The 20,565-nt window shown below is 35.6% G+C and overlaps 3 protein-coding genes across 9 annotated transcripts in view; 1 reads left to right on the forward strand and 2 right to left on the reverse strand.

Moving 5' to 3' along the window:
• Positions 1-2,933, reverse strand: part of Ogdh (oxoglutarate dehydrogenase Nc73EF) — a 39,383-nt gene extending 36,450 nt beyond the window's left edge. For 5 of the 6 annotated variants that reach the window (XM_074095053.1, XM_074095051.1, XM_074095052.1 and 2 more), the window contains exons 1-2: positions 2,823-2,933; positions 323-453 (exon numbers count right to left, since the gene is read on the reverse strand). In XM_074095053.1, coding sequence (XP_073951154.1) covers positions 323-409 — 87 coding nt within the window. In that variant the 5' untranslated portion in view covers positions 410-453; positions 2,823-2,933. The other variant, XM_074095049.1, reaches the window with a different exon arrangement.
• A 386-nt stretch (positions 2,934-3,319) lies between these two features.
• Positions 3,320-19,493, forward strand: LOC141433154 (calcium uptake protein 1 homolog, mitochondrial-like). 2 transcript variants are annotated; one of them, XM_074095054.1, is made up of 10 exons: positions 3,320-3,688; positions 4,104-4,233; positions 4,308-4,467; positions 6,439-6,476; positions 8,030-8,144; positions 11,599-11,759; positions 12,600-12,735; positions 14,239-14,344; positions 14,808-15,025; positions 16,009-19,493. In XM_074095054.1, exons 1-10 carry the CDS (start codon positions 3,456-3,458, stop codon positions 16,161-16,163), a joined length of 1,452 nt encoding a protein of 483 aa, XP_073951155.1. In that variant the 5' UTR covers positions 3,320-3,455; the 3' UTR covers positions 16,164-19,493. The 2 variants fall into 2 exon arrangements, with proteins under 2 accessions (XP_073951155.1, XP_073951156.1); XM_074095055.1 differs by lacking the exon at positions 4,308-4,467 and adding an exon at positions 5,898-6,057.
• LOC141433157 (carbohydrate sulfotransferase 11) lies at positions 9,179-10,857 on the reverse strand. The gene is made up of 3 exons (XM_074095060.1): positions 10,448-10,857; positions 10,080-10,332; positions 9,179-9,998 (listed from the first exon to the last, which is right to left on the reverse strand). The coding sequence occupies exons 1-3, from the start codon at positions 10,646-10,648 to the stop codon at positions 9,310-9,312; spliced, it is 1,143 nt and encodes a 380-aa protein (XP_073951161.1). The 5' UTR covers positions 10,649-10,857; the 3' UTR covers positions 9,179-9,309.
• Positions 19,494-20,565: the final 1,072 nt, after the last annotated feature.

The following is a 20,565-nucleotide window of genomic DNA, read 5'->3' on the forward strand; positions in this document are numbered from 1 at the left end:
GGCATATTTGTTAAGGAATTTTCCATATTTTTTGTCAATAAGAGGATATAGTAGCTGTAAACAGATTATGGAAATATATGACTCATAGATTACGCCATTGAAACTAATGCAATTTTATTTAGTAAAAAAAGCTTTTTCAAATTTCATGTATTAGTCTAATACATGAAATTTGAATGTTTACTGTGTCTAATAATTAGACACAATAAACACACAGTAGGTAGATCTGTTTTCCAGTTGAAAAAGTTGGTAGAAAGAAGCTCACAACAACATGTAAAAAATATTTAGATTTTTTTTATAAATTGTAATGTAATAAAAAAATAACCTGTGATTTGTTGAGGAGCCATGATGCAAATCTCTCTGTGTTGCCGAGTTTGTTGGAAATATTAAAAACTACCCTTGCACGATGCATGATTGTTGTGGTATGCCTGGCTCCTTACTGAAGAAGTGTCAGGTCTGTGGGCAAACAAATTAAGTACTATTAAAATACAATAATAATTACGGACACGGGAGAGACGCGGAGGAACAGGCGCAGGACAGGAGCGGATGGCGACGACGTCTCACGAAGGCCCTTTGTACTTTGTACCACTGGGGTACCATAGGACGACGACAACAACACTAACAAAATACAATCTTAGCAGACACACCGAGAGAGAGCTTTTTCTGTTGTTAGTATTCATGGGCTGTCGCATATCACTCCAGCAGGCAACCACGGGGGTGAAGGAGCAGCAAGGGGCGGCTGTCGGTTCGGAACTTGTCGTTTGTCGTACGAGCGCGGTAGATGCACTAATTTTGATTATTTTTAAGATTTTTGTAAATTCACCATATTAAACTCATAATACAAGTACAAGAGTTTCTCTCAGCATCCACAAACCCAGGATAGCCCGCAAACATGGGCAGTGATGATCATTTACCATCAGATGACCAAGACTATTGACAAATTGCTTTGCTTTTTTACTCTTTTAGGTTTTTGGATAGTTACTCAGTAAGCACATTAAATAATTCAAACTGAATGTAAATAGAAATTTTGCTAGAGCAAATTTCAAATTCAAATTCAAATTCAAATTCAAAATTATTTATTTGTTAAACATAGGTCAATAGATGGTACATTAGGTGATTAATTGTATCACTATGTCTCGCCATATGGCATACAAATATAACTATAACATAAATTTAAGAAGAAAATAACAGAAATGGTATAAATTTACATAAAATCATGTTTTAAGAACTACTTAATAGAATAAATGAATAAATAACACTAAGTTATTATGTTTTCCACTATTTTTAATTCATCAACATAAAGTGCATTGTCAATGTAACAGTAACATTAAAGAATAAAAGCCATGCTCACAATAATGTCAAGGTGGTTTTGTTAACAGTATCAGAGTTGAAAAAGTAATAATAAAAACAGTATTTAGGCCACCTTGAAGATCACAATGTCAGTCTAACTGGCACACTGACACAACTGAATGTGAATGTTTATGTAATGAGTGAATGATCAATTACCATTTTTTTTCTTTGCCATTGTTTTACTTAGAGCATTAATAGTGGGTAGCCCTACTATGGCTTATTTAAATGTGTGTGTGATTGTGGTAATGTAATATTAATAATGCTTTTTTTTGTTACATTCAATATTTGCAAACAGAGATGAGGTCTCATAGGAAGTAAGTGGATATCCATGTCAGGGGGGTTTCACACTTAAACAGTTTTTCTTAGGGATAGGTAAAACTAAACAATCTGTATTTATTAAAACATCTGTTATTTATTAGGCTCCTGGCTAGGCAATTTTAACAAAAAACTGGCAACATGTGAAGAGGAAAATACAAGTACCTTTTATTTCGTTTTTATTAATTTTAATTCTTTTGTGGCATGATCTAAAGTAAATAATAAAAAATATCATGTTTTGTTACTAAAGTTAAACATATATAAAAAGTATGTTCTTTACTTTTAATAATAAATACTAATAAATGCTTTATCTTAAGATAACTTTTATGTGTATTCAGGCTTGGCACATGTTCAAATTTTGCAGAGCTATTTTTGTGTAAATGTGAATTTATTTCTAAGCATAGTTCAAGGCCAAGAGATAAATTATTTTACTATATTAAATGGTGGTAAATAAACAGTTAATGAATTACTTAGCTGACAAATTACTTGAATAAAATATTTTGGATCAGATTCAAATTCAGATTGTCATTTAAAGCTATCCTATTTTATTTGCTTAGCAAAATTAAGTACTGAACTTGAAACCCATGAAAGAAACCTCTCTGCAAGAAAACGAATTTTGGAATTCTAACACCATCACTTTCACCAAGTTATAATAAATGAAGTTCTCTCTAATCTGTAGCATTGGAACCTTATCTTAATTTTTTGTAGTCTTATTCTACATAAAATAAGACTTACTGTACTTATTATAAAATTAATCAAGGTTACGTACTTTCAAAATGCAACGGTGTAACTAAACATTTTTATTTAAATCTATTAGTGCCATTGAGTAGAATAATATACCTTCTTAAAAAGTCAATAATAAACGTATGCTCTTGAAATAATAATAAATAAAGATAATTAATGAAATAAATATGTAAAAATAACTAAATTACTCAAAAGTACAAACATACCTTATATGAACCGTAAAATGCTTTTAATTTTAAGAAAACTTAAAATTTATATGATCAATACTGAAGTCCCGTGATTCAAGGTTATGTAACTCGGTCTTGTACGATTAAATTTTAGCCCACAAATTCACTTAAAAAATAACTTTCTTCAAATAACACTTGCAAATTGAGGTTCCGTTTTTTTCCGTAATCTTTATCTTGAACGATATTTACCTTTGACACTATTCGAAAGTAGATCTCGCAAAGCAAGCGTAGTAATTTTTTGATTTAAAGAACAGCCACAGATAAAGTAAGTCTAGTTTAACTAAAAAATGAAACTATCACTGCGGCATTTTACTTTGTCTATGGTGTCCGGTCAATGAATGGTGCGTTCGAGGAGTCACCCTCCGCTCAGCATTACAATAGTGTTATATTTTAGCGCTCATAGTGCAGATATAGGTACTTTCTGAACGCTCTAATTTTTTCAGACCAATTTTTTTCTACTTGAAAGGTGCTTCACAATTTTATTTTACTGAAACTGATTGACTGATTTTCACTAATATAAAAAAAAAATATTTTATTGTTTAAAGAAATCATTCCTTTCACTTATTTCAAATCTGTGACTTTACCACATGTTGCGGTTGCGTTGGTTTAGATTTACAGTCTGTCTGAAGTCTGTCTGTATAAATAGTATGACATTGACAGATGACATTGGACAATGACAACTGCTGTGCTGACAGCTCCACTGTGGTTTACTGTCGAGTCCAGTTTATAAAAAGTACTCTGTGGTCGAGTCAAAGGACTTTTTGAGCAAAATAGAAATAGAAAGTAGTGTTTTGTGATTATAAGTGTGTTCTTTTTTTCAAGATGTATAGCATCTCTTCTTATTTTCTAAAAATGCCAAAAGATCTGGCTACATTGCGTAGAATAGCATTGGTTACTCAGAAAACCAAACCTTTACTAGCTTACAATTTTGTCAGAAATTATAGTCACTATAATAAAAATAACGATAGTAAAGACCGTCCGCGGCAAAATCCTTACAATTTTTTTTGTTATTCTCTACTTTTTGGTGCTGCAGCATACTCCTCTTATAAACTTTGGTAAATAGTTTTATTTGTGTCGAATTGTGATACTATTATACCTACATTACATTGCACCTTCAAAACTTTTTAACTGTTGTTATTGTTGCTCATTATGATTGGACAAGGTGCAAGGTCCGCCCGGATTGCTACCACCATCTTGCTCGCTAATCCTGCCGTGAAGCAGCAGTGCTTGCACTGTTTTGTTTCGGCGTTGAGATTAAGACAGCTGGTGAAATTACTGACACTTGAGGTATCCCATCTTAGGCCTCTAGGTTGGCAACGCATCTGCAATCCCCCTGGTGTTGCAGGTGTCTATGGGTGGTGGTGATCTCTTACCATCAGGAGACCCACCAGCTTGTTTGCCATCCAGTCTAATAAAAATAAAATGTGAACACAATCTACTAAATTTCTCATTAATCAATCATTGTTTCAGGGTTCGGTTCCAAGTATTTCCATCTATAACGGCAGCAGAAGAAATATCAGAATCTGATTCAGAGGACAGTGATGTTGACACTAAGAAAAAAAGATTTAGAAAAGAGAAAATTGGATTCAGAGATAGAAAGGTGTGCTGATTCTTGAAAGTATTGTAGTCTTGATTTTTTTTTATATGTATATTTTTTCTTTTTCTTTATCACAGATTATTGAATATGAAAATCGCATGAGGTCGTATTCTACACCAGATAAGATATTTCGTTACTTTGCCACTGTCAAGCTGACTATCAGTGAGAGTACAGAAGTTTTCATGACACCTGATGACTTTTTGAGAGCTATCACACCTGGAATGAAACAACCTGATGGTATTTTGTTTTGCTTTTGTTCATATATTTTTAAGTTCTTATTCTTCTCTTCAATGTTACATGAATATCTAGTCTGATATTGTCGGTGATACCGCGTAACTATCTTTTTCCATAAGTTATAATTTCCACAGTACTAACATTGTACTGTTCTGACAGTGAAAATTAGACCTTATGGAAAATGCTAGTTATGCGGTATTGCAGTATCTCTGATGATATAAATTATAGTGTAATTTTTAAATAACTTCCAAAAAAAGGAGAGCTTTTTATTTTGTTTTTATTAATTTTATTACTTTTCAAAATTGTCATGACACATTGAAAAGGAATACCTACCTGTACAAAAAAAATTTTTAATGTCAATAAATTTTAGCTAATTATATTGCTGTGATTTTGCAAGTTTTTGTTTTTTTTGTTTTTTTTTTCGAAAACACAAATTGTGACATGGATGCACAGAAAAACCAGAAAAAGAGACCAGCACTGGGAATCGAACCCAGGTCCTTCCGTGCTGCGTGCTATAACCCCTTCACCACTGCTGGACAGGAATCTAGACACGAATTTTTCCTATGCGTACATACCTATCTCAGGTTGCTTATTTCTACTTTGCTACTTAAGCAGCAGCACCAGCGACATCTAGGTTTGTCATCTGGGTTCGATTCTGGTTTTTCTATGCATCCATGTCTCAATTTGTATTTTCGATATGGTTTCACGGGATACCTGTAAAAGTAACAAATTTGGAGTTGAAATAAAAAATGCAAAAAGACTCCAAAAACCAATCATAATTTTATTTTTTTATTTAAAAGACTGGCTAATTGTATATCTTTTTTTATATCCAAAAAAGTTGTTGGTTGATGGTGAGGTAAATGCAGAAATGTATAAACTATAGTAGTGGACTGTGATAATGTTTTTTTAAGGTTTTTGACTTTTAAATCTCTATCAATGTTTAAATAACCGTTATTAAGACAGAAAAGGTTTTTATTTTAGTTTTTCACCAACTTTGCTAACCATTCAACTAGACCAATATTCCTAAACTAACCGTTATCAAGACAGAGAGGCGAATCCATAGGTTTATTTATTTTAATATGATAGGTGGAAGATGAGCAGGAGGATCGCCTGATGGAAAGCAATCACTACCATCCATGGACATGGACACCCATAATTAATGTGTTGCCAGCTCGTTGAGAAAAGAGCAGGCTGGTTTCATATTTTTTATAATATTAATCTCATGTGCTTAACAATAATTTACACTTTTTGTGAAAAATCTGCTTTTTCAAGAACAAATTATAATAATATCTTGGTACATAACAATGACTGTAATTGATATTTTGCTGTTATGGCTATTTTAGTAGCTCCTGTTACTGGTATTCACCAATTAGAGATAATTTTAGACACCTTAATCCAAATTTTTATTCCACCCTTGGATGCTGCCATGACAGATCATCGAGTATGAGAACCGCATGCGTCAGTATTCCACACCTGATAAGGTATTCCGCTACTTCGCCACCCTGCAGGCTCAACACCACGATCAGCATGAGGTGTTCATGACACCAGATGACTTCCTTCGTTCCATGACTCCCGGTGTTAAGCAACCTGATGGTAAATGACCAAAAGCAAACTGCAGTTAAATTTTTCACAGTAAACATGTTTGCTGTATGAACTTGGGTTAGAAAAAATGTTTTAGGTTTCCTTAGTTAACCATGCAAAAGTAATTCAAGTAAAACACGTAATAGTAGTATTTTTGGGTGGCAAAATTTATTCTGTTTATTTATTTCTTTGTATGTTTGCACATTTGTTCTCAAGGGAACTATAAATTTAGAACAGAATAAATTTGTTTGCTGTTAAAATAAATGAACTTTCCAACTACATTGTGTTTGCACTTTACATCATTACATTTTTGTTTTTGTTGGGGTGGCTTGTAATGCGAGAGGCTTCCGTAGATTAATATACATATATATTTATTTAATTTTAAATTCACAGGCTTGGGGCTAGATCAATACAGGAGATATGATCCCAAGGTAAGCCGGTAGAAATATAACAATTTGAAAATTTTAATAAATTACGAGATAGGTATAATGATGGTTTCGTACATGTTTTCGTAAAGTACATTAATACTATTTGTTTGATCTTGACCTAGGTTTTATTGTTATCTTGATATCTATGTTCATAATTATAATTATCTTAATTCTATATAATTCACTTTCAGCAGCCACACATAAATTAGCTTGCACAAAATCTTCCTAACTAAATCAATTAATAAAACTCTATAAACCTTTATTAAAATGAATTAAATCGTAATTTTCATTTACACTTTTATTTCTAATTGCCTTTTGACTTTATCTATTCATGAAACAAGTTGTGTATTAACTTGAAAGTACTTTAAAATTTTGCTGAAATCGGATTTATACTTTAAAATATATTATAAAAGTGATCATTGAACTATTTGCTAATTTATATTTTTTTATACATTTACCCCCTACTTGCACTGGCACCTTCTTTCCTGCCACTCACGCCACTTTCTTATCTTTTCAGAACATCAATGAGGTACTGTCCTTTCTCTTCTCGGTTGTCCACCTTTCGATTCTATAATATTTTACATTTGCACAGTTTCTAAATTGGTTATGTTCCCCTTTTTCTCGTCAGTGCAACCGTCCCTGGCCGCGATGTGGCTGCGACATTGTATTGTTTAGCATTTGTTTTGTTTCCAGTATTATTTTATACAATTTAATACATATATGTAATGTATGTATATTACATACATGGTTCACTTTACCTGTAGATATAGAAACAGTAGTTTAGCTCTATCTCTGTGCTTGAGTTTTTTTTTTTCGTTTAGTAGGTTTACTTTGTGCTTAGATAGTATACTTATATTAACTATTAGCCATTTGTTTTAAATATGGTACCTAAAATTCATTTACTTATATGAGTAAGTAAGTATGAGTTTGTATTTTGGCATGGCCCTGTCAGAAAACTGATTAGGTACTTTTCCACCAACCTCAGCAGTATCATGCTCAGCTCCAGAGAAAAAGTACCTACCCGCCTGTGTGGTGACCGCTGTACGCACTAGGCGGCTAACCCATAGAGTACATTATTATGGCTAACCGTGCGGTTTGAGCGCGCCGTCTCTTTCTTAAGCGATACTTTGAAGAGGGACGGCACGCGAAAACCGCGGCTAACCGCATAGTGCGTATGTAGCCTAACACCTGGGACCTTTTTTCTGTGGCTGACTGTGACAAAGGTTTAACTTTATGCACCATTAGGATTACCTGCATTCCATTCAAAACTGCTTCCCACCAAATAGTTTATATGAAACGAGTTCGTTTTCACGTTGCCAGAATGAGTTAAACATTAGAATTTCAGCTTATTAATAGTTTAAGTGACTTAACGACGTAGCTCGAACGTTGTATAAGATTATGTTTATGTATTATATAAAACATAACTAAATAGATAAAAAAATTGCTAAATAGAATTTTCTTAAGTAGTTGACTTTAAAACCGCTCGAAGTAGTCTACAGCTTTACATTTATAATTTGAATATTTCCAACCATTAACATCTGTTTAACATTGCGCAGAGCATCAGTCAACGACTAAACTTGGATCTTGACGAGGACTCCATCTTCTACAAACTTGGATCATCAGGACTGATCACATTTAGTGACTACATCTTTCTACTGACTGTGCTGTCAAGTAAGTTCCTACTACAATGCCAATAGGTGAACACTGAACAATAGGGTTATCTAACTATTTAAAAGTAGGTATATCAGTTTATGTTTTGGATGATGCAGAATGGACATGCTCAATACTCAGAAACATATATATATATATTCTTAAAAAAATAAGTATAAGGTGGTTCAATATAAGCAGAACATAGCTGAGACGTGTAGAATCCGACATTACACATAGTTCAAATCGAATGTCTTAATTCTGCGGTATCGGAAAAGTCAAATGGCTAAATGAGATAAATGTAATCTATTCACTGTAAAAACTTTAACAAGCGTTTATTTATAAATGTTAAAATTTCCTTTTCACCTCAGCAGCTCAAACTGGCAGGTTTTGCTATGAAAAATCAGTGAGCAAAATCATTTTGCTCACTCCGTGAGACAAAGTAGCTTTTTAATTATTTTTTTAAAATGCTGAGGACAGTGCTGGGTCCACTCCCTGAATATAGGACTGTAGATAGGATCAAATCGATACTAAGTTCTGTAGGCCTAAAAAGAAACAAACAAACGTTCGGATACACATATAACATCAAAATTGCAAAACGTCTGTTATATTAAGTATATAGTGCATTACTTTATTTTTATAAAAAATTATACGTTTATTGTTCCACCTTTTTAATTACCCGAAGATGAGGTTTTTGCAGTATTAAAAAGTATGATGTTACGAGTATGAGATTTGTATCATACCTACTGGATACTTTTTCGTTCCATATTCAAAACCTGTCTACTTACCGGAGACTTGATCGTTGTCTGCTCAGGTTGTCTGGCATTCTTAAGTGACTTTTTAATGATGTAATGGCGACAGCATGAATCATTTTTGAGAAAAAGTTTTAAATATGATCATGTAAATACTATAATTATTTCTTAACAATCGGATTATATTTTAAAATTCGTCGCTCGTGATTCAATTGTACAATCCTTCGCTTACTCGGGTTTCAAAATCAACACTCCCACCAAAAAACGACTTTGCTCTCTTATTGCACAAATAACTATTTCAAGACATTTCAATTCCAAATTCAAATTTTATTGCACATCAAACATTTCATGCCTGCTATGGATACCTGTGTACAGCGAGGGTAGAACCAGTTCATTTTACAATAAACATATATAAGACATTAACACGCACGTAGATTTTATTTACGAACGTAACGACTATAAATTTTAGGATCATATCCAAACATCTCAAAATCTATACCATATATTTTCAATAAGTCATGTAACATTTGCTCATCCAGCTGGCTAAAATAATATCTCAACAATGCGGAGGTGTTTTTCCCGTCGCGAGACTTGTTCATGACGGTCCTTAGTCTCGTCCGCCGGTCCCGTACCCCGCGCCCCAACACGTGCCCCAAGCCTAGCTGATAAATCACGTACGCTGAATCCCTTGCCAGCGTTTCCACTTTAGCAATAACACTAAAATTAACAGCACACGGCGAGCAAAACTGATAGTATGGCGCCCAATGTTCATCGAAAGCCACCTTGTAGTCAAGCGCTTTGTGCCTCTGTATCAAATCAGCGACGAATTCATAAAATGTGGGTCCGAAGCTTTTTATTGGTCCTAAAATCTTTGTTGCTTTCTCTCTGTGTTCGGCTACGATTGCTCTCGCCAGCTTCCGGTAGTAGGGAGGTGTGATGTTCTCAAGTTTATCCCGGTAAGCCGACAGTAGCCTGACAAAGGGCTCACGGACTATTAGCAAAGAGATTACTCCTGGTGTGTTGACGGCATCCTTTAGTTCGTCTTCACTGGGACGTGGGAATTTTAATCGAGCTAATGTCAAAGGTGTGTGCCTGCTTCGCGCCAAGAATTTCTTATCGTAACCACCTGTAAGAAGACACTCAAATTACTTGACTGTTGGAATCTACTGTAAAACAATCATAAAACAAGAAAATCAAAAGTAGATACCTAGAATGTTAAATTTGTAGAGCCACGAAGAACTGGCCGCTTTAAAAATGTTACACCATACTAGGTTATGGGCATGATCCACGAAGAATTCTTTCCTGTTGATGATTTGTGCAGAAATACCCCGTTCTCTGCACACCGTTTGAGCCCTAGCCACTCGCTTCTCCAGTTCGTCTATCGTAGCATTATCGGGCTCCGACCAGTCTATTTTGAGTTCTGGTTCCTTTTCATCGTCTCCTAAAACAGGTGCCTGCAACTGTTTTAAAAAACATTAGTTATCAACAGGTGGGTAACCTATTTCGTATCCTAAGGTGAGAGATCTTGTTAGTAAAAGTGTTTTGACATTTGCCTGAATACGATCGAATATTTACCAGCCACTTGGTGTAGTTGTCAGGTACCACTGACCAATCCTTGACAGGAGCGTTTGTACTGCTCTTGAAAATAGTCATCTTCATCACTATCATGTAGAGAGAGGCCCAAAATAAAAAGGTCAACGTCTTCGCACCGCATCTCAAGTAGTGAGAAGTTTTTGTTTTGATCCTGGTTCGTAAACGTTTGACTGAGATATTCATTTTGGCGTGTCATGTGGTAGCGAATTAAAGGAGAGTTCGGTGAGAAAAGTAGCAGGTAAAAGTTTCGAAAGGTTAAATTTTAGATGAATCACAAAGACATGTTTTTGGAACGTAATGTTTGGGTCGACTTGTCGAGCGAGAGATTTCACAGCATCCCGTGGGATGGGGTAGGCTGTTACTGGGCATGAGCGGATTTAATGATTTTATTATCCCGCCCGCTTCAGATGCTTCTCGAAGCAGCGAGATGAAAGTGAAACTGGGTCATCGTGAAATGTCAGGATTATCTACTTTTGTATAAATAATATACCTTATTTATAGTTTTTTTTTAATAGAAATAAAGTTTTTTTTAAATCATATTATGAAGTTTATTTTAGGATAGGTACCGCAGTAATCTAAATTTCGTCCGTGCACACGCATTATGTCTCTAGTTACATTATACGTGAATAAGAAAATCTAAATTCAACAAGAAAATTTTACTGAAATATCGTACTAACGAAATTGTTAGATTCAAATTCAAAGGGCCGGCCGGGAACGCACATTTGATACCCCTTTAGGGTGTCCATGGGCGGCGGTGATTGCTTCCCATCTGGTGACCCGTATGTTCGTTTTCCTCTCTTGTATATATAGATAATATTATAAATGTGTGTGTGTGTGTGTGTGTGTGTGTGTTTGTATGTTTGTGCGTCTTTGATTTTTTTGCGTTTGTGATTTTTGGCATATAGATAGTTTATGGGCCAGAGAACATGGCAACTTTTTATCCCGAAAAAAATGCACAGTTCCTGAGGAAACAGCGCGCGATAACCGAATTCTACGCGGGCGAAGCCGCAGGCAAAAACTAATAGATATTATAAAACCTACGCGAGTAATGGACATATTTATTTATTGTACTTATATCCTTACTATAACTATAAATTGACGATTGATGTATTTATATTTAATTTTATTTTAAGCTTCCAGACGTCACTTCGAGATTGCGTTCAGGATGTTCGACTTGAATGGCGATGGCGACGTGGACTGCGAAGAGTTCGAGAAGGTGGCAGCGCTGATCCGGCAACAAAGCAGCATCGGCTCGCGGCACCGCGACCACGCTAACACTGGCAACACTTTCAAGGTCTGTGCTAAAACAAATAAGCTTAGATCGAGAACCATATCTAGGAGTGAAATAAACGGATAACTCACGTCTTTAATCGAGTTTAGCTGGACATGTTTTGGACTCATTCGTAGTCCATGCTCGTGGAGTATACGCCACGGCTGCTGTATGACGCGCACTGCGAGGCACCATTCTGCTCGCGTGGCTGCTCGAGAAAACTAATACCGGCACATAACTACAGGAAGGACTAAGAATTAGTCCGAAACATGTTGAGCTAAACTCGGTTTAAGTCTTGAGTTATCAGTAAGTATAACAATGTCCCATATGGTTGAACCACGCAGTAGCTACTTGCTGATTGCTGGAGACTGAGCCGTGGATTGCGAAGACTTCGAGAAGATAATAAGCTCGGATTCGAAAGCAAGTTCGGTGACAATAAAGGAAATTTAATAATCAACTTGAAACTTTAGTTATACTCTTAATTTCAATATTATATCACAGCGTCATTTTGCATGCTTTTATTTAACTTGCATGACGTCACTACTTTGAAAAATCTCTTGTCTCAAATCAATACGTCAACGAAATTGACCCTATAAATGTGAAAGTTTGTGAAGATGTTTGGATATTTGGAGGTTTGGAGGTTTGTTACTCAATCACGTCTAAACCGCTGAACCGATTTAGATTAAATTCGGTATACAAATATTTTGCTTCCCCATAAAGTTCACTCAGAAATAATATTGATTTTGAAGTGCGAGCTTTTTTAAAAGCTTTCGTATGTGTGGAGTGGACGATGAGCAAAGAAAAAACTGGTATTAAAAACAGTATTTGGAGCGAAAACTTTTTATTTCCCTTTGGTTTTTCTAGGGAATCAACTCTGCACTGACTACGTACTTCTTCGGTCCGAAACTGAATGAGAAATTGACGATTGAAAAATTCTTGGATTTCCAACACCAGCTCCAAAAAGAAATATTGTCCTTGGAGTTCCAGAGAAAACAGCCAGGTACTCCCCGGTCTCGGTAGAACCTCTATAACTCATTATATTAAGAGCCATATTACATTGGCGAGTTACAGGCGACTTAATAGCGAGAACAGCGCGCAGCGAGTTCGTCGCGCCTAGGGTTGAGACACCACGTTATACAGTCACAGACTTAGTCACGGATTACGCAGCGAATTCGTTACGCGTTCGCTGCGAATTCGTTGCTCGCTCGCGGCGAATTCGCTGCGTGCTCGCTTCGCTTTCAACTCTTTCGTTGATTTGGCTCTAAAGCTTTGGGTCTAATATAGCAGTAGAAGCTTTTACACTAATTAAGTATTATTATTATCTAGAAAGATGATTTCCCCCGTTATTTTGAAGGTATACGAGCGAATTTTGTAATTTCCCCACCCGATAAAGACTAGGTTATGTGGCACTACCAATACGTTGATATACAGTTACCAGCAGCAACCAATATCTGACCTAACAAAGCGTGCATAAATATCTGATACGACTCTATTTCTAGGGCCGGTAGGACGTGTCAGATATTTTTGCACGCTCCGCTGTGGCAGATATTAATGCTGGTGACTATACAGTAGAATCCGCTTAAAATTACATTGTAGGGAAGACACAAATACGCCATAATCTCATAATAAACAGACGTCACACAAAGTAAAATCTGAGAAAATATACCTTTCATTTAAGGGGCTTAATATGTTATCATACCACTGGATTAACGTTTGGTCAACAATTTTCTGGCGTCATTTTCAAGATTTCTTTAGTTTCAAAACATTTGAATTGAACGATTCCTTAATCATGTTGTTATTATGACCTAGCGAACCAAATTCAAGATTGAGTTGCTTGGGGCCGCAAAAATAAAGGTGTGACGAAAGTGTAAGAAATCATATTGGTCAATATAAATACTATAATTCAATGTAATGTCTTAAAATTAGGTCATGATAATTTACATGTCACAAAAAGCGGACTAAGCGAAGTCATTATATCCAAACTCTTTTACAGAGAATTTTATATGAAACCTAACTTTACCATGAAATTACGTCATGTTAAGCGGTTGGTCATTGTAGGCGAAGTCATAATAAGCGGATTCTACTGTCTTGTTATAAGCTGTCAAATTATATTTCTGATAATATCCGACTATGCTTTAATTAACACCTTTAGACTATGCTTTAATTTACACCTGTAGAAAGAAATCATAATAATTATGTATGATGCAAGTAAGAAATAATTGGACTAGGTCAATCGGTGTCAATTGTCCCATGATATTTATTTATAATTGGTCTTTGATGTTTGTATTAGTGACCAACGGACAGCATAGCGACAATAATAGTGTTTTATTTATTTGCCAGCCTTCTGGTAGGGATCTCTAAAATGAATGCAAGGAAGGAGAGCAAGGGTAATAAGGTTGTACTTGTAATTCATTCATATGTATGTCCGAAAAGTAACGGCTGAATCAATCAACTGGCTAAATAAATAAAACAAATTGTAAATTGCTTGTATTAATTACTCCAGATGAAAATGGCCGCATCACCGAAGCGGACTTCGCTGAGCTTCTCTTGGCTTATGCCGGCTACCCCGCTAAGAAGAAGGCTAGGATGCTGAAACGGGTTAAAAAAGCGTAAGTGTATTAAATAATCGGCCGAGTGCGTGTCGGACTCCCGCGCTGAGGCTTTTGTAAATAAGCAAGTAAAGAATAATTATTAAAATAAAATATACCGGTCTTGTTTAAAAAAAAAACGCAATCAAATTCATTGTCTCTTTCTGTCGTACGGTTTCCAATGGAAACGGAATAACCTGACCAACTTAATAAAGTTGAAAAACTCCAAACATTGTAATATGCCAAGAGCGTAGCCTAAGGTATTGCCAATGTTTGGAACAATTTTTTTTTCTTTTAAAAATAAAATTATTACTCGCAAATGTGATGAAAAACGTTGTATATGTCGCAAGGGCGGTACTAGAATTACGAACATCGACTCATTAAAGCACTCAGTCTTCGACTTCGGGCTTCTAATAGACTCTCGTTCGTAATTCCTTGTTTACCGCCCTTAATACACAATGTACTATTATATTATTAATTCCAGCTTCCGCGACCACGGCGTCGGCATAACCAAGGATGACTACCTCAACTTCTTCCACCTGCTCAACAATATAAACGACGTGGACACAGCGCTCACGTTCTACCACATCGCTGGTGCGTCCATCGACCAGCCGACGTTACGCCACGTCGCGCGGACCGTCGCGCACATCGATCTGGACCCGCATGTCATCAACGTAGTGTTCACTATATTTGATGAAAACAGTAAGTCTATACAAGATTGGTTTTTTTTTTTATTTCAACTACAAATTTGTTACTTTTACGGTCATCCCGTGAAATCCATATCGAAAATACAAACTGAAACATGGGTGCACAGAAAAACCAGAAAAAGAGACCAGCGCTGGGAATCGAACCCAGGTCCTCAGCATTCCTTGCTGCGTGTTGTACCCCTACACCACCACTGGACAGGAGTACAGACAGACATTTCTCCTATGCACCACATATCTCAGCTTGTCTGTTTCTTATTTAGCCACTTAAGCAGCGCCACTAGCACGCAGCACGGAATGCTGAGGACCTGGGTTCGATTCCCAGCGCTGGTCTCTTTTTCTGGTTTTTCTGTGCATGTTTCAGTTTGTATTTTTGATAGTAAGTCTATACCTTGACAAGTTCGTATACGACCGGTAGAACTCTGTTGCAGTCAGCGTTTGTTTTATTATATTATTATTAACTAATTGGCTCACGTTTCCTTTGTTTTTATAAGTTTTAGTAAATCAGAATAGTTCCTAGTGAAATATGGAAGTGAAAAAAGTGACAAAAAAAACACAATTTATGTGATACATTTTTACCCGACTGCCCGCAGAAGGGTTATGTTTCTCGAGCGGTTTTTTTTTATTCGACTGGATGGCAAACGAGCAAGTGGGTCTCCTGATGGTAAGAGATAATCACCGCCCATAGACACCTGCAACACCAAGGGATTGCAGATGCGTTGCCAACCTAGAGGCCTAAGATGGGATACCTCAAGTGCCAGTAATTTCACCGGCTGTCTTACCCTCCACGCCGAAACACAACAGTGCAAGCACTGCTGCTTCAAGGCAGAATTAGCGAGGATGGTGGTAGCAATCCGGGCGGACCTTGCACATGGTCCTATCACCTGCGAGCGTATGTATGTACCATGTATAACCCGGTTTTTAAACCCTAGAAATATCCTCTTAGTTCGTGTATGAAGAATTCATTTTACTTCTCAACAGTGGACGGACAACTCAGCAACCGAGAATTTGTAGCAGTCATGAAGAACAGACTTTTGCGAGGTCTGGAAAAACCCAAGGACACCGGTTTCGTGAAACTCATGCACTCCCTGATCAAATGTGCTCGGGACACCAAACCGGCTATATTAGATTTTTAATAGCAAATCCATTTTGTCACTACTATTATAAGGTACTTAACACGTTCACAGTCCAGTGTCTTCCGTAGTCACAATCTAGCTCTATAAATCTGTCTCATATTTGAGGCACGACAAACCAGTTTCTCAAATCTGTGTTTGATATACGTGGTACGAAAAGCTAGCTCCAAAAGACTGTCTCATTTAACCTCTTCAAGCCCACCTTGAAAATGTTTTTAAACAAATTGTCAAAGCAATTTGAATCTAATTGTTTCGGGAAGAAAAGTCGAACTGCCGTGGTGTATAACAATAGAGAAACGAAAGAAATTTGACTTTGTTACTTTGTCATAGGTCCGTAATTACCTTGAACTTATTATGTACATTGTATTGCACATTTGGACCGCACGAGGATATGGGCCCGATATACTAGCTGCACATATATGCGCCACAAAATAAGTGTCAAGTTGAAATTGATGTAACATGTGGAACTTGTAGAGTACCTAATCAAAATTTTGTATAAGGACTGTGAATGTGTTAACTCTAAAATGAAGTGAATATGTTGTCGATTGCAAGTCATTACCAATTTTGATAAATAGATAGGTAGATCAATATTAATTGGAAAACTGTCGCGAGACTCGGACGTATTAGGTACATCACAAAATTTAAACGAGAACTTTAACTGGCAGAAATCCCTTTAATTCTTAAAGTTTAAGAGATTAGCTTTTACATTACATGGGTTTGGTACTGTAAGCTGTTACTTTTATGTATTGTATATACATAACAGGTCAAAGATATCTTTATACTTTACTCCCTTATCGCTGTCACTTCGTGTTTGACCTTTAGTGTAAAATTGTCAAAAGGCATAGTGTCAAGGCACTCAAGTGTAAAGATTTCTTAGACCCGATGAACTAGAGTTACCTATATGCAATAAATACATAGTTGATATATGTAATACATTATAAACACATAGGTATGTAAGTACATGCCGCGAAGACGCTCATGATTAAGGATTTCGTTGATTCGTGAGACACTAGTTTTTTTGATACATGCATAACTATTTTGATGACTACGAAATAATAAGTCAGGACAGGAAGCGTAACTCAGAACAAATTACACATAAAAAGTGGCCATACCTAAAACCAAAACGACTTATGATTCAAATACGAATCAATTTCAAGGTTGCAAATAGACGTGCTTGTTGATTGGGTAAAATTCAGAAACAAAGCAGGGATTGGTTGGCTCGCGTGATGCAATGTTAGATGCACAAAACTACATAGACAACTGGCGTTCAGACGGATCACTTCTTACATATAACGTTTCAATGACGTGTCATAATATTGATAATGATTGATAATGACAGCTTGTTTTTTAAGCGACGAGGAAAAGGAGGAGGTTATAATATCAATTAGGTTGTATTTTTTTGGCTGTTACCTCAGAACTCCGTCATTTATGAACCGATTTAAAAAAAATATCGTTTGTATAGTGATACCTCTAATTAAGTCCCATAGGCACAAAATCAGGATCTGATGATTAGATCCTAAGGAAATCAAGGGAACTCTTCACATATTGTAGACACTATGGTAATTTGGATATATTTAGTAGTAACTTGTGCATTTGCTCTTGAACATCATCATTTGATGAAGTGGAACTAATGATAAAGACAAGTGAAGACCACAGTTGACAAACGGAGTTAGGTACTACTACTCAATAACAAGTATTTCACGGGTTTAATTTCAATTATTTTAACACAGTTGCTAAGCAATTTATGCTCCTCGTAATGCATACGGTGAAATGGAACGGGTGGTGAAGCACCAGGACTCGGGTTCTTAAATAATAAACATCTCTGCATCGGAAAAAACAATCTTTCGTAAATGGTGATGAGCAGTTGACATTAAACTATTGTATCTTATATTATTCACACAAAAAATTGTGAAAAATATAAAAAACTGGACCATCTCCAACTGATGATAATGTAGATATTTGAACATTTTTTAATAGAAATCTAATTTTATGTCTACTTACTAGTGGAAGTGATCCCTGGACATTTTAATTTTGCGTTGTTCGTGCACCACTTTATAACACACGTTGGCATGATAATTTAGAGCTGTTCACAATAAAAAATGCGAAAATTTGACGTGGGCTCACTAAACTTGCAAAATAAAAGTCAGTCAAAACTAAATGACGCGCATGCGCACCTTAGCGCAGGACACACTTAGGACACAGTTTCCATTTTTATAACGCAGTTACAATTCCTGACTTATTATTTGTTCGTAGTTTTATGATGATATCCGCAGCAGAACTAGGTTACCGACATAGCCCGAAGAATTGCTAAACTGAAGTGGCAGTGGGTGGGGCACATTGCTCGCAGGACTGATGGCCGATGGGGTCAGAAGGTTCTCGAATGGCGTCCGCGGACCGGGAGACGAGCTGTCGGTAGGCCTCCAACAAGATGGAGCGACGATCTGGTTAAAATCGCGGGATCGCGGTGGATGCAGCAAGCACAAGCCCGGTCTGAGTGGAGAACCTCGGGGGAGGCCTATGTCCAGCAGTGGACGTCTTTCGGCTGACATGATGATGATGATAACTATATTTGTTCAATAATAGAAAAAATGTAATGTAATATGTACTTAGTAGGTACTTAGCACACAAATTATGTGCTAAGGGCGAAAGATAAAAAAGAAAAAATGTAACTGAATTTATAATTTATATTATGTAAGGTTTTGCTCTCTATTCTGGTCATTATTATATTTGTACTGCCTATCACACTAGACATAAAATGTTGCTCACAGTGAAGGTAATTAAGTTTAAGTTTATTTTTTTATAACTTTAAGATGAAATGTGTGGAAAATCTAATCCAGATTAATATTGTACATATTATATATTTTTTGTTCATTAAATAATCATTCAAATTAATTTAAGTTTTTGCTGTGTCTTATAGTTTTGCTTTTTTTTACGTTGCCAGAATCTCCGTTTAAAGTGTTTTTTACTACTGGTGATTATTGTTAACTGACTTCAAAACAAAGAGGAGGTTCTATTATAAAAATTACATTCTCCTTTCCTTAATTGAAAATGCAACTATTTTGCTTTCACTCTGTTTGTTTTGTTTTGTTTATATTGTATAAATATTATTGGAGCAGTAAGAAAAATTTGATCCCAGTCCTCTGGGTTGTGGCGTAAAATCAGTGTTTTGTTCCTCCGAGCAATGTTGACCACTGAGCCATGGCCCTTTTGCACTGCAGCGCATACAAACAATATGAAATGTTTACTTTTAAGTCTGGACTGATGTTTTGTATACTTGTATCTAATCTTGATTGTGTGTGTTTGCAGTACCAAATAAACGTTTTTATCTATATATCTATCTAGTTCCACTGTATAGGTTTTCCGGCGGCGTTAGAGTAAAGAGCAATAAAACTGGTTACAATAGTATTTTTATTTCGCCAGGTCATAAGTCGTAATACGAAGAAGTGAATTTCGACCTAAACGCTTTTGATTAAAGCTTAAATTCCCGATTGTTGCAACCCTACTCTCCAATGTTTGTTTATTGCATTTGTAATTTTAGTGATGCCATTTAACATTTAACCTTATTACAAACTAAAATGTCGACTTTTTGTATAAATAAGAAATCACTAATTACTAATTAGCTTATCTTTATGGCTCTGTTCTAAAGCCGCCGGGACAGACTATACGTATATATTTTTTATAGTGTTAGTTTCAATAACTTGTTTTTACACTCAAGTTTTGGCTGTATGTGATCTATCTTCAACTTCATTATTAGTTATTTATAAATATTTTATTTTATGTTACCTATTTTTAATGTGAATTAAAAAAAAACTTCATTTACAAGTACATACTTTTCAATAATAGATATTAACAAATACCGTTTCAGACAGTTGTAGTATTAACCAGTGTTGGTTTTGCAAATGTTCACAGTGCATTTGAGTCGCTTGCCTTCAAACTCGGGTAAATCCAATACTGTCATTTTTTAGATTTTGGTATTAAATAAAAGGGTAAAAACTAGTTTTCTTACAATTTTATCGGTTAAGTATAAGTCCGTGCAGTTTTTGAGAAAGAAACAGTTAAGTAAAATCATGATATTTCATCAAAATATGATAAAACCATATGACAGTTTTTTTTTTTTTTCAAATGTAGTTAAGTCCATCCAAGCCAATCAGCGAAAGGTCTTTTTTTTACTGTTTTTTTTTTTTCAATTCTAGAATCCAGGATCCAGGTCTGTTAAATTAAAATTATACAAATCCACACTGAGTTTTTTCAAAGATAGATAAATTGCTATCGATTATATCAAATGAAGGTAAATCCAATCAACATTTTATGTTTTGTAAAGAATGGATGGTTTTAATGCTGAATTTGCCAAACAGGATCGCTTTCCTTAATGCTTTAGCCATAATAAAAAAATACTGCCTTTCAA

This window comes from Choristoneura fumiferana, chromosome 12 (genome assembly GCF_025370935.1).
Source record: "Choristoneura fumiferana chromosome 12, NRCan_CFum_1, whole genome shotgun sequence".
In the NCBI taxonomy this organism is placed as follows: Eukaryota; Metazoa; Arthropoda; class Insecta; order Lepidoptera; family Tortricidae; genus Choristoneura; species Choristoneura fumiferana.

Bases quoted from the DNA above. Each gene is read 5' to 3' on its own strand.
- LOC141433154 (XM_074095054.1), top strand. From the start codon at position 3,456: ATGTATAGCATCTCTTCTTATTTTCTAAAAATGCCAAAAGATCTGGCT. The intron at 3,689-4,103 runs GTAAATAGTTTT...TCATTGTTTCAG, and splicing joins TACTCCTCTTATAAACTTTG to GGTTCGGTTCCAAGTATTTC. The intron at 11,760-12,599 runs GTCTGTGCTAAA...TGGTTTTTCTAG, and splicing joins ACACTGGCAACACTTTCAAG to GGAATCAACTCTGCACTGAC.
- LOC141433157 (XM_074095060.1), bottom strand. From the start codon at position 10,648: ATGAATATCTCAGTCAAACGTTTACGAACCAGGATCAAAACAAAAACT. The intron at 10,333-10,447 runs GTAAATATTCGA...TTTTTAAAACAG, and splicing joins ACAACTACACCAAGTGGCTG to TTGCAGGCACCTGTTTTAGG. The intron at 9,999-10,079 runs GTATCTACTTTT...GTCTTCTTACAG, and splicing joins CTACAAATTTAACATTCTAG to GTGGTTACGATAAGAAATTC.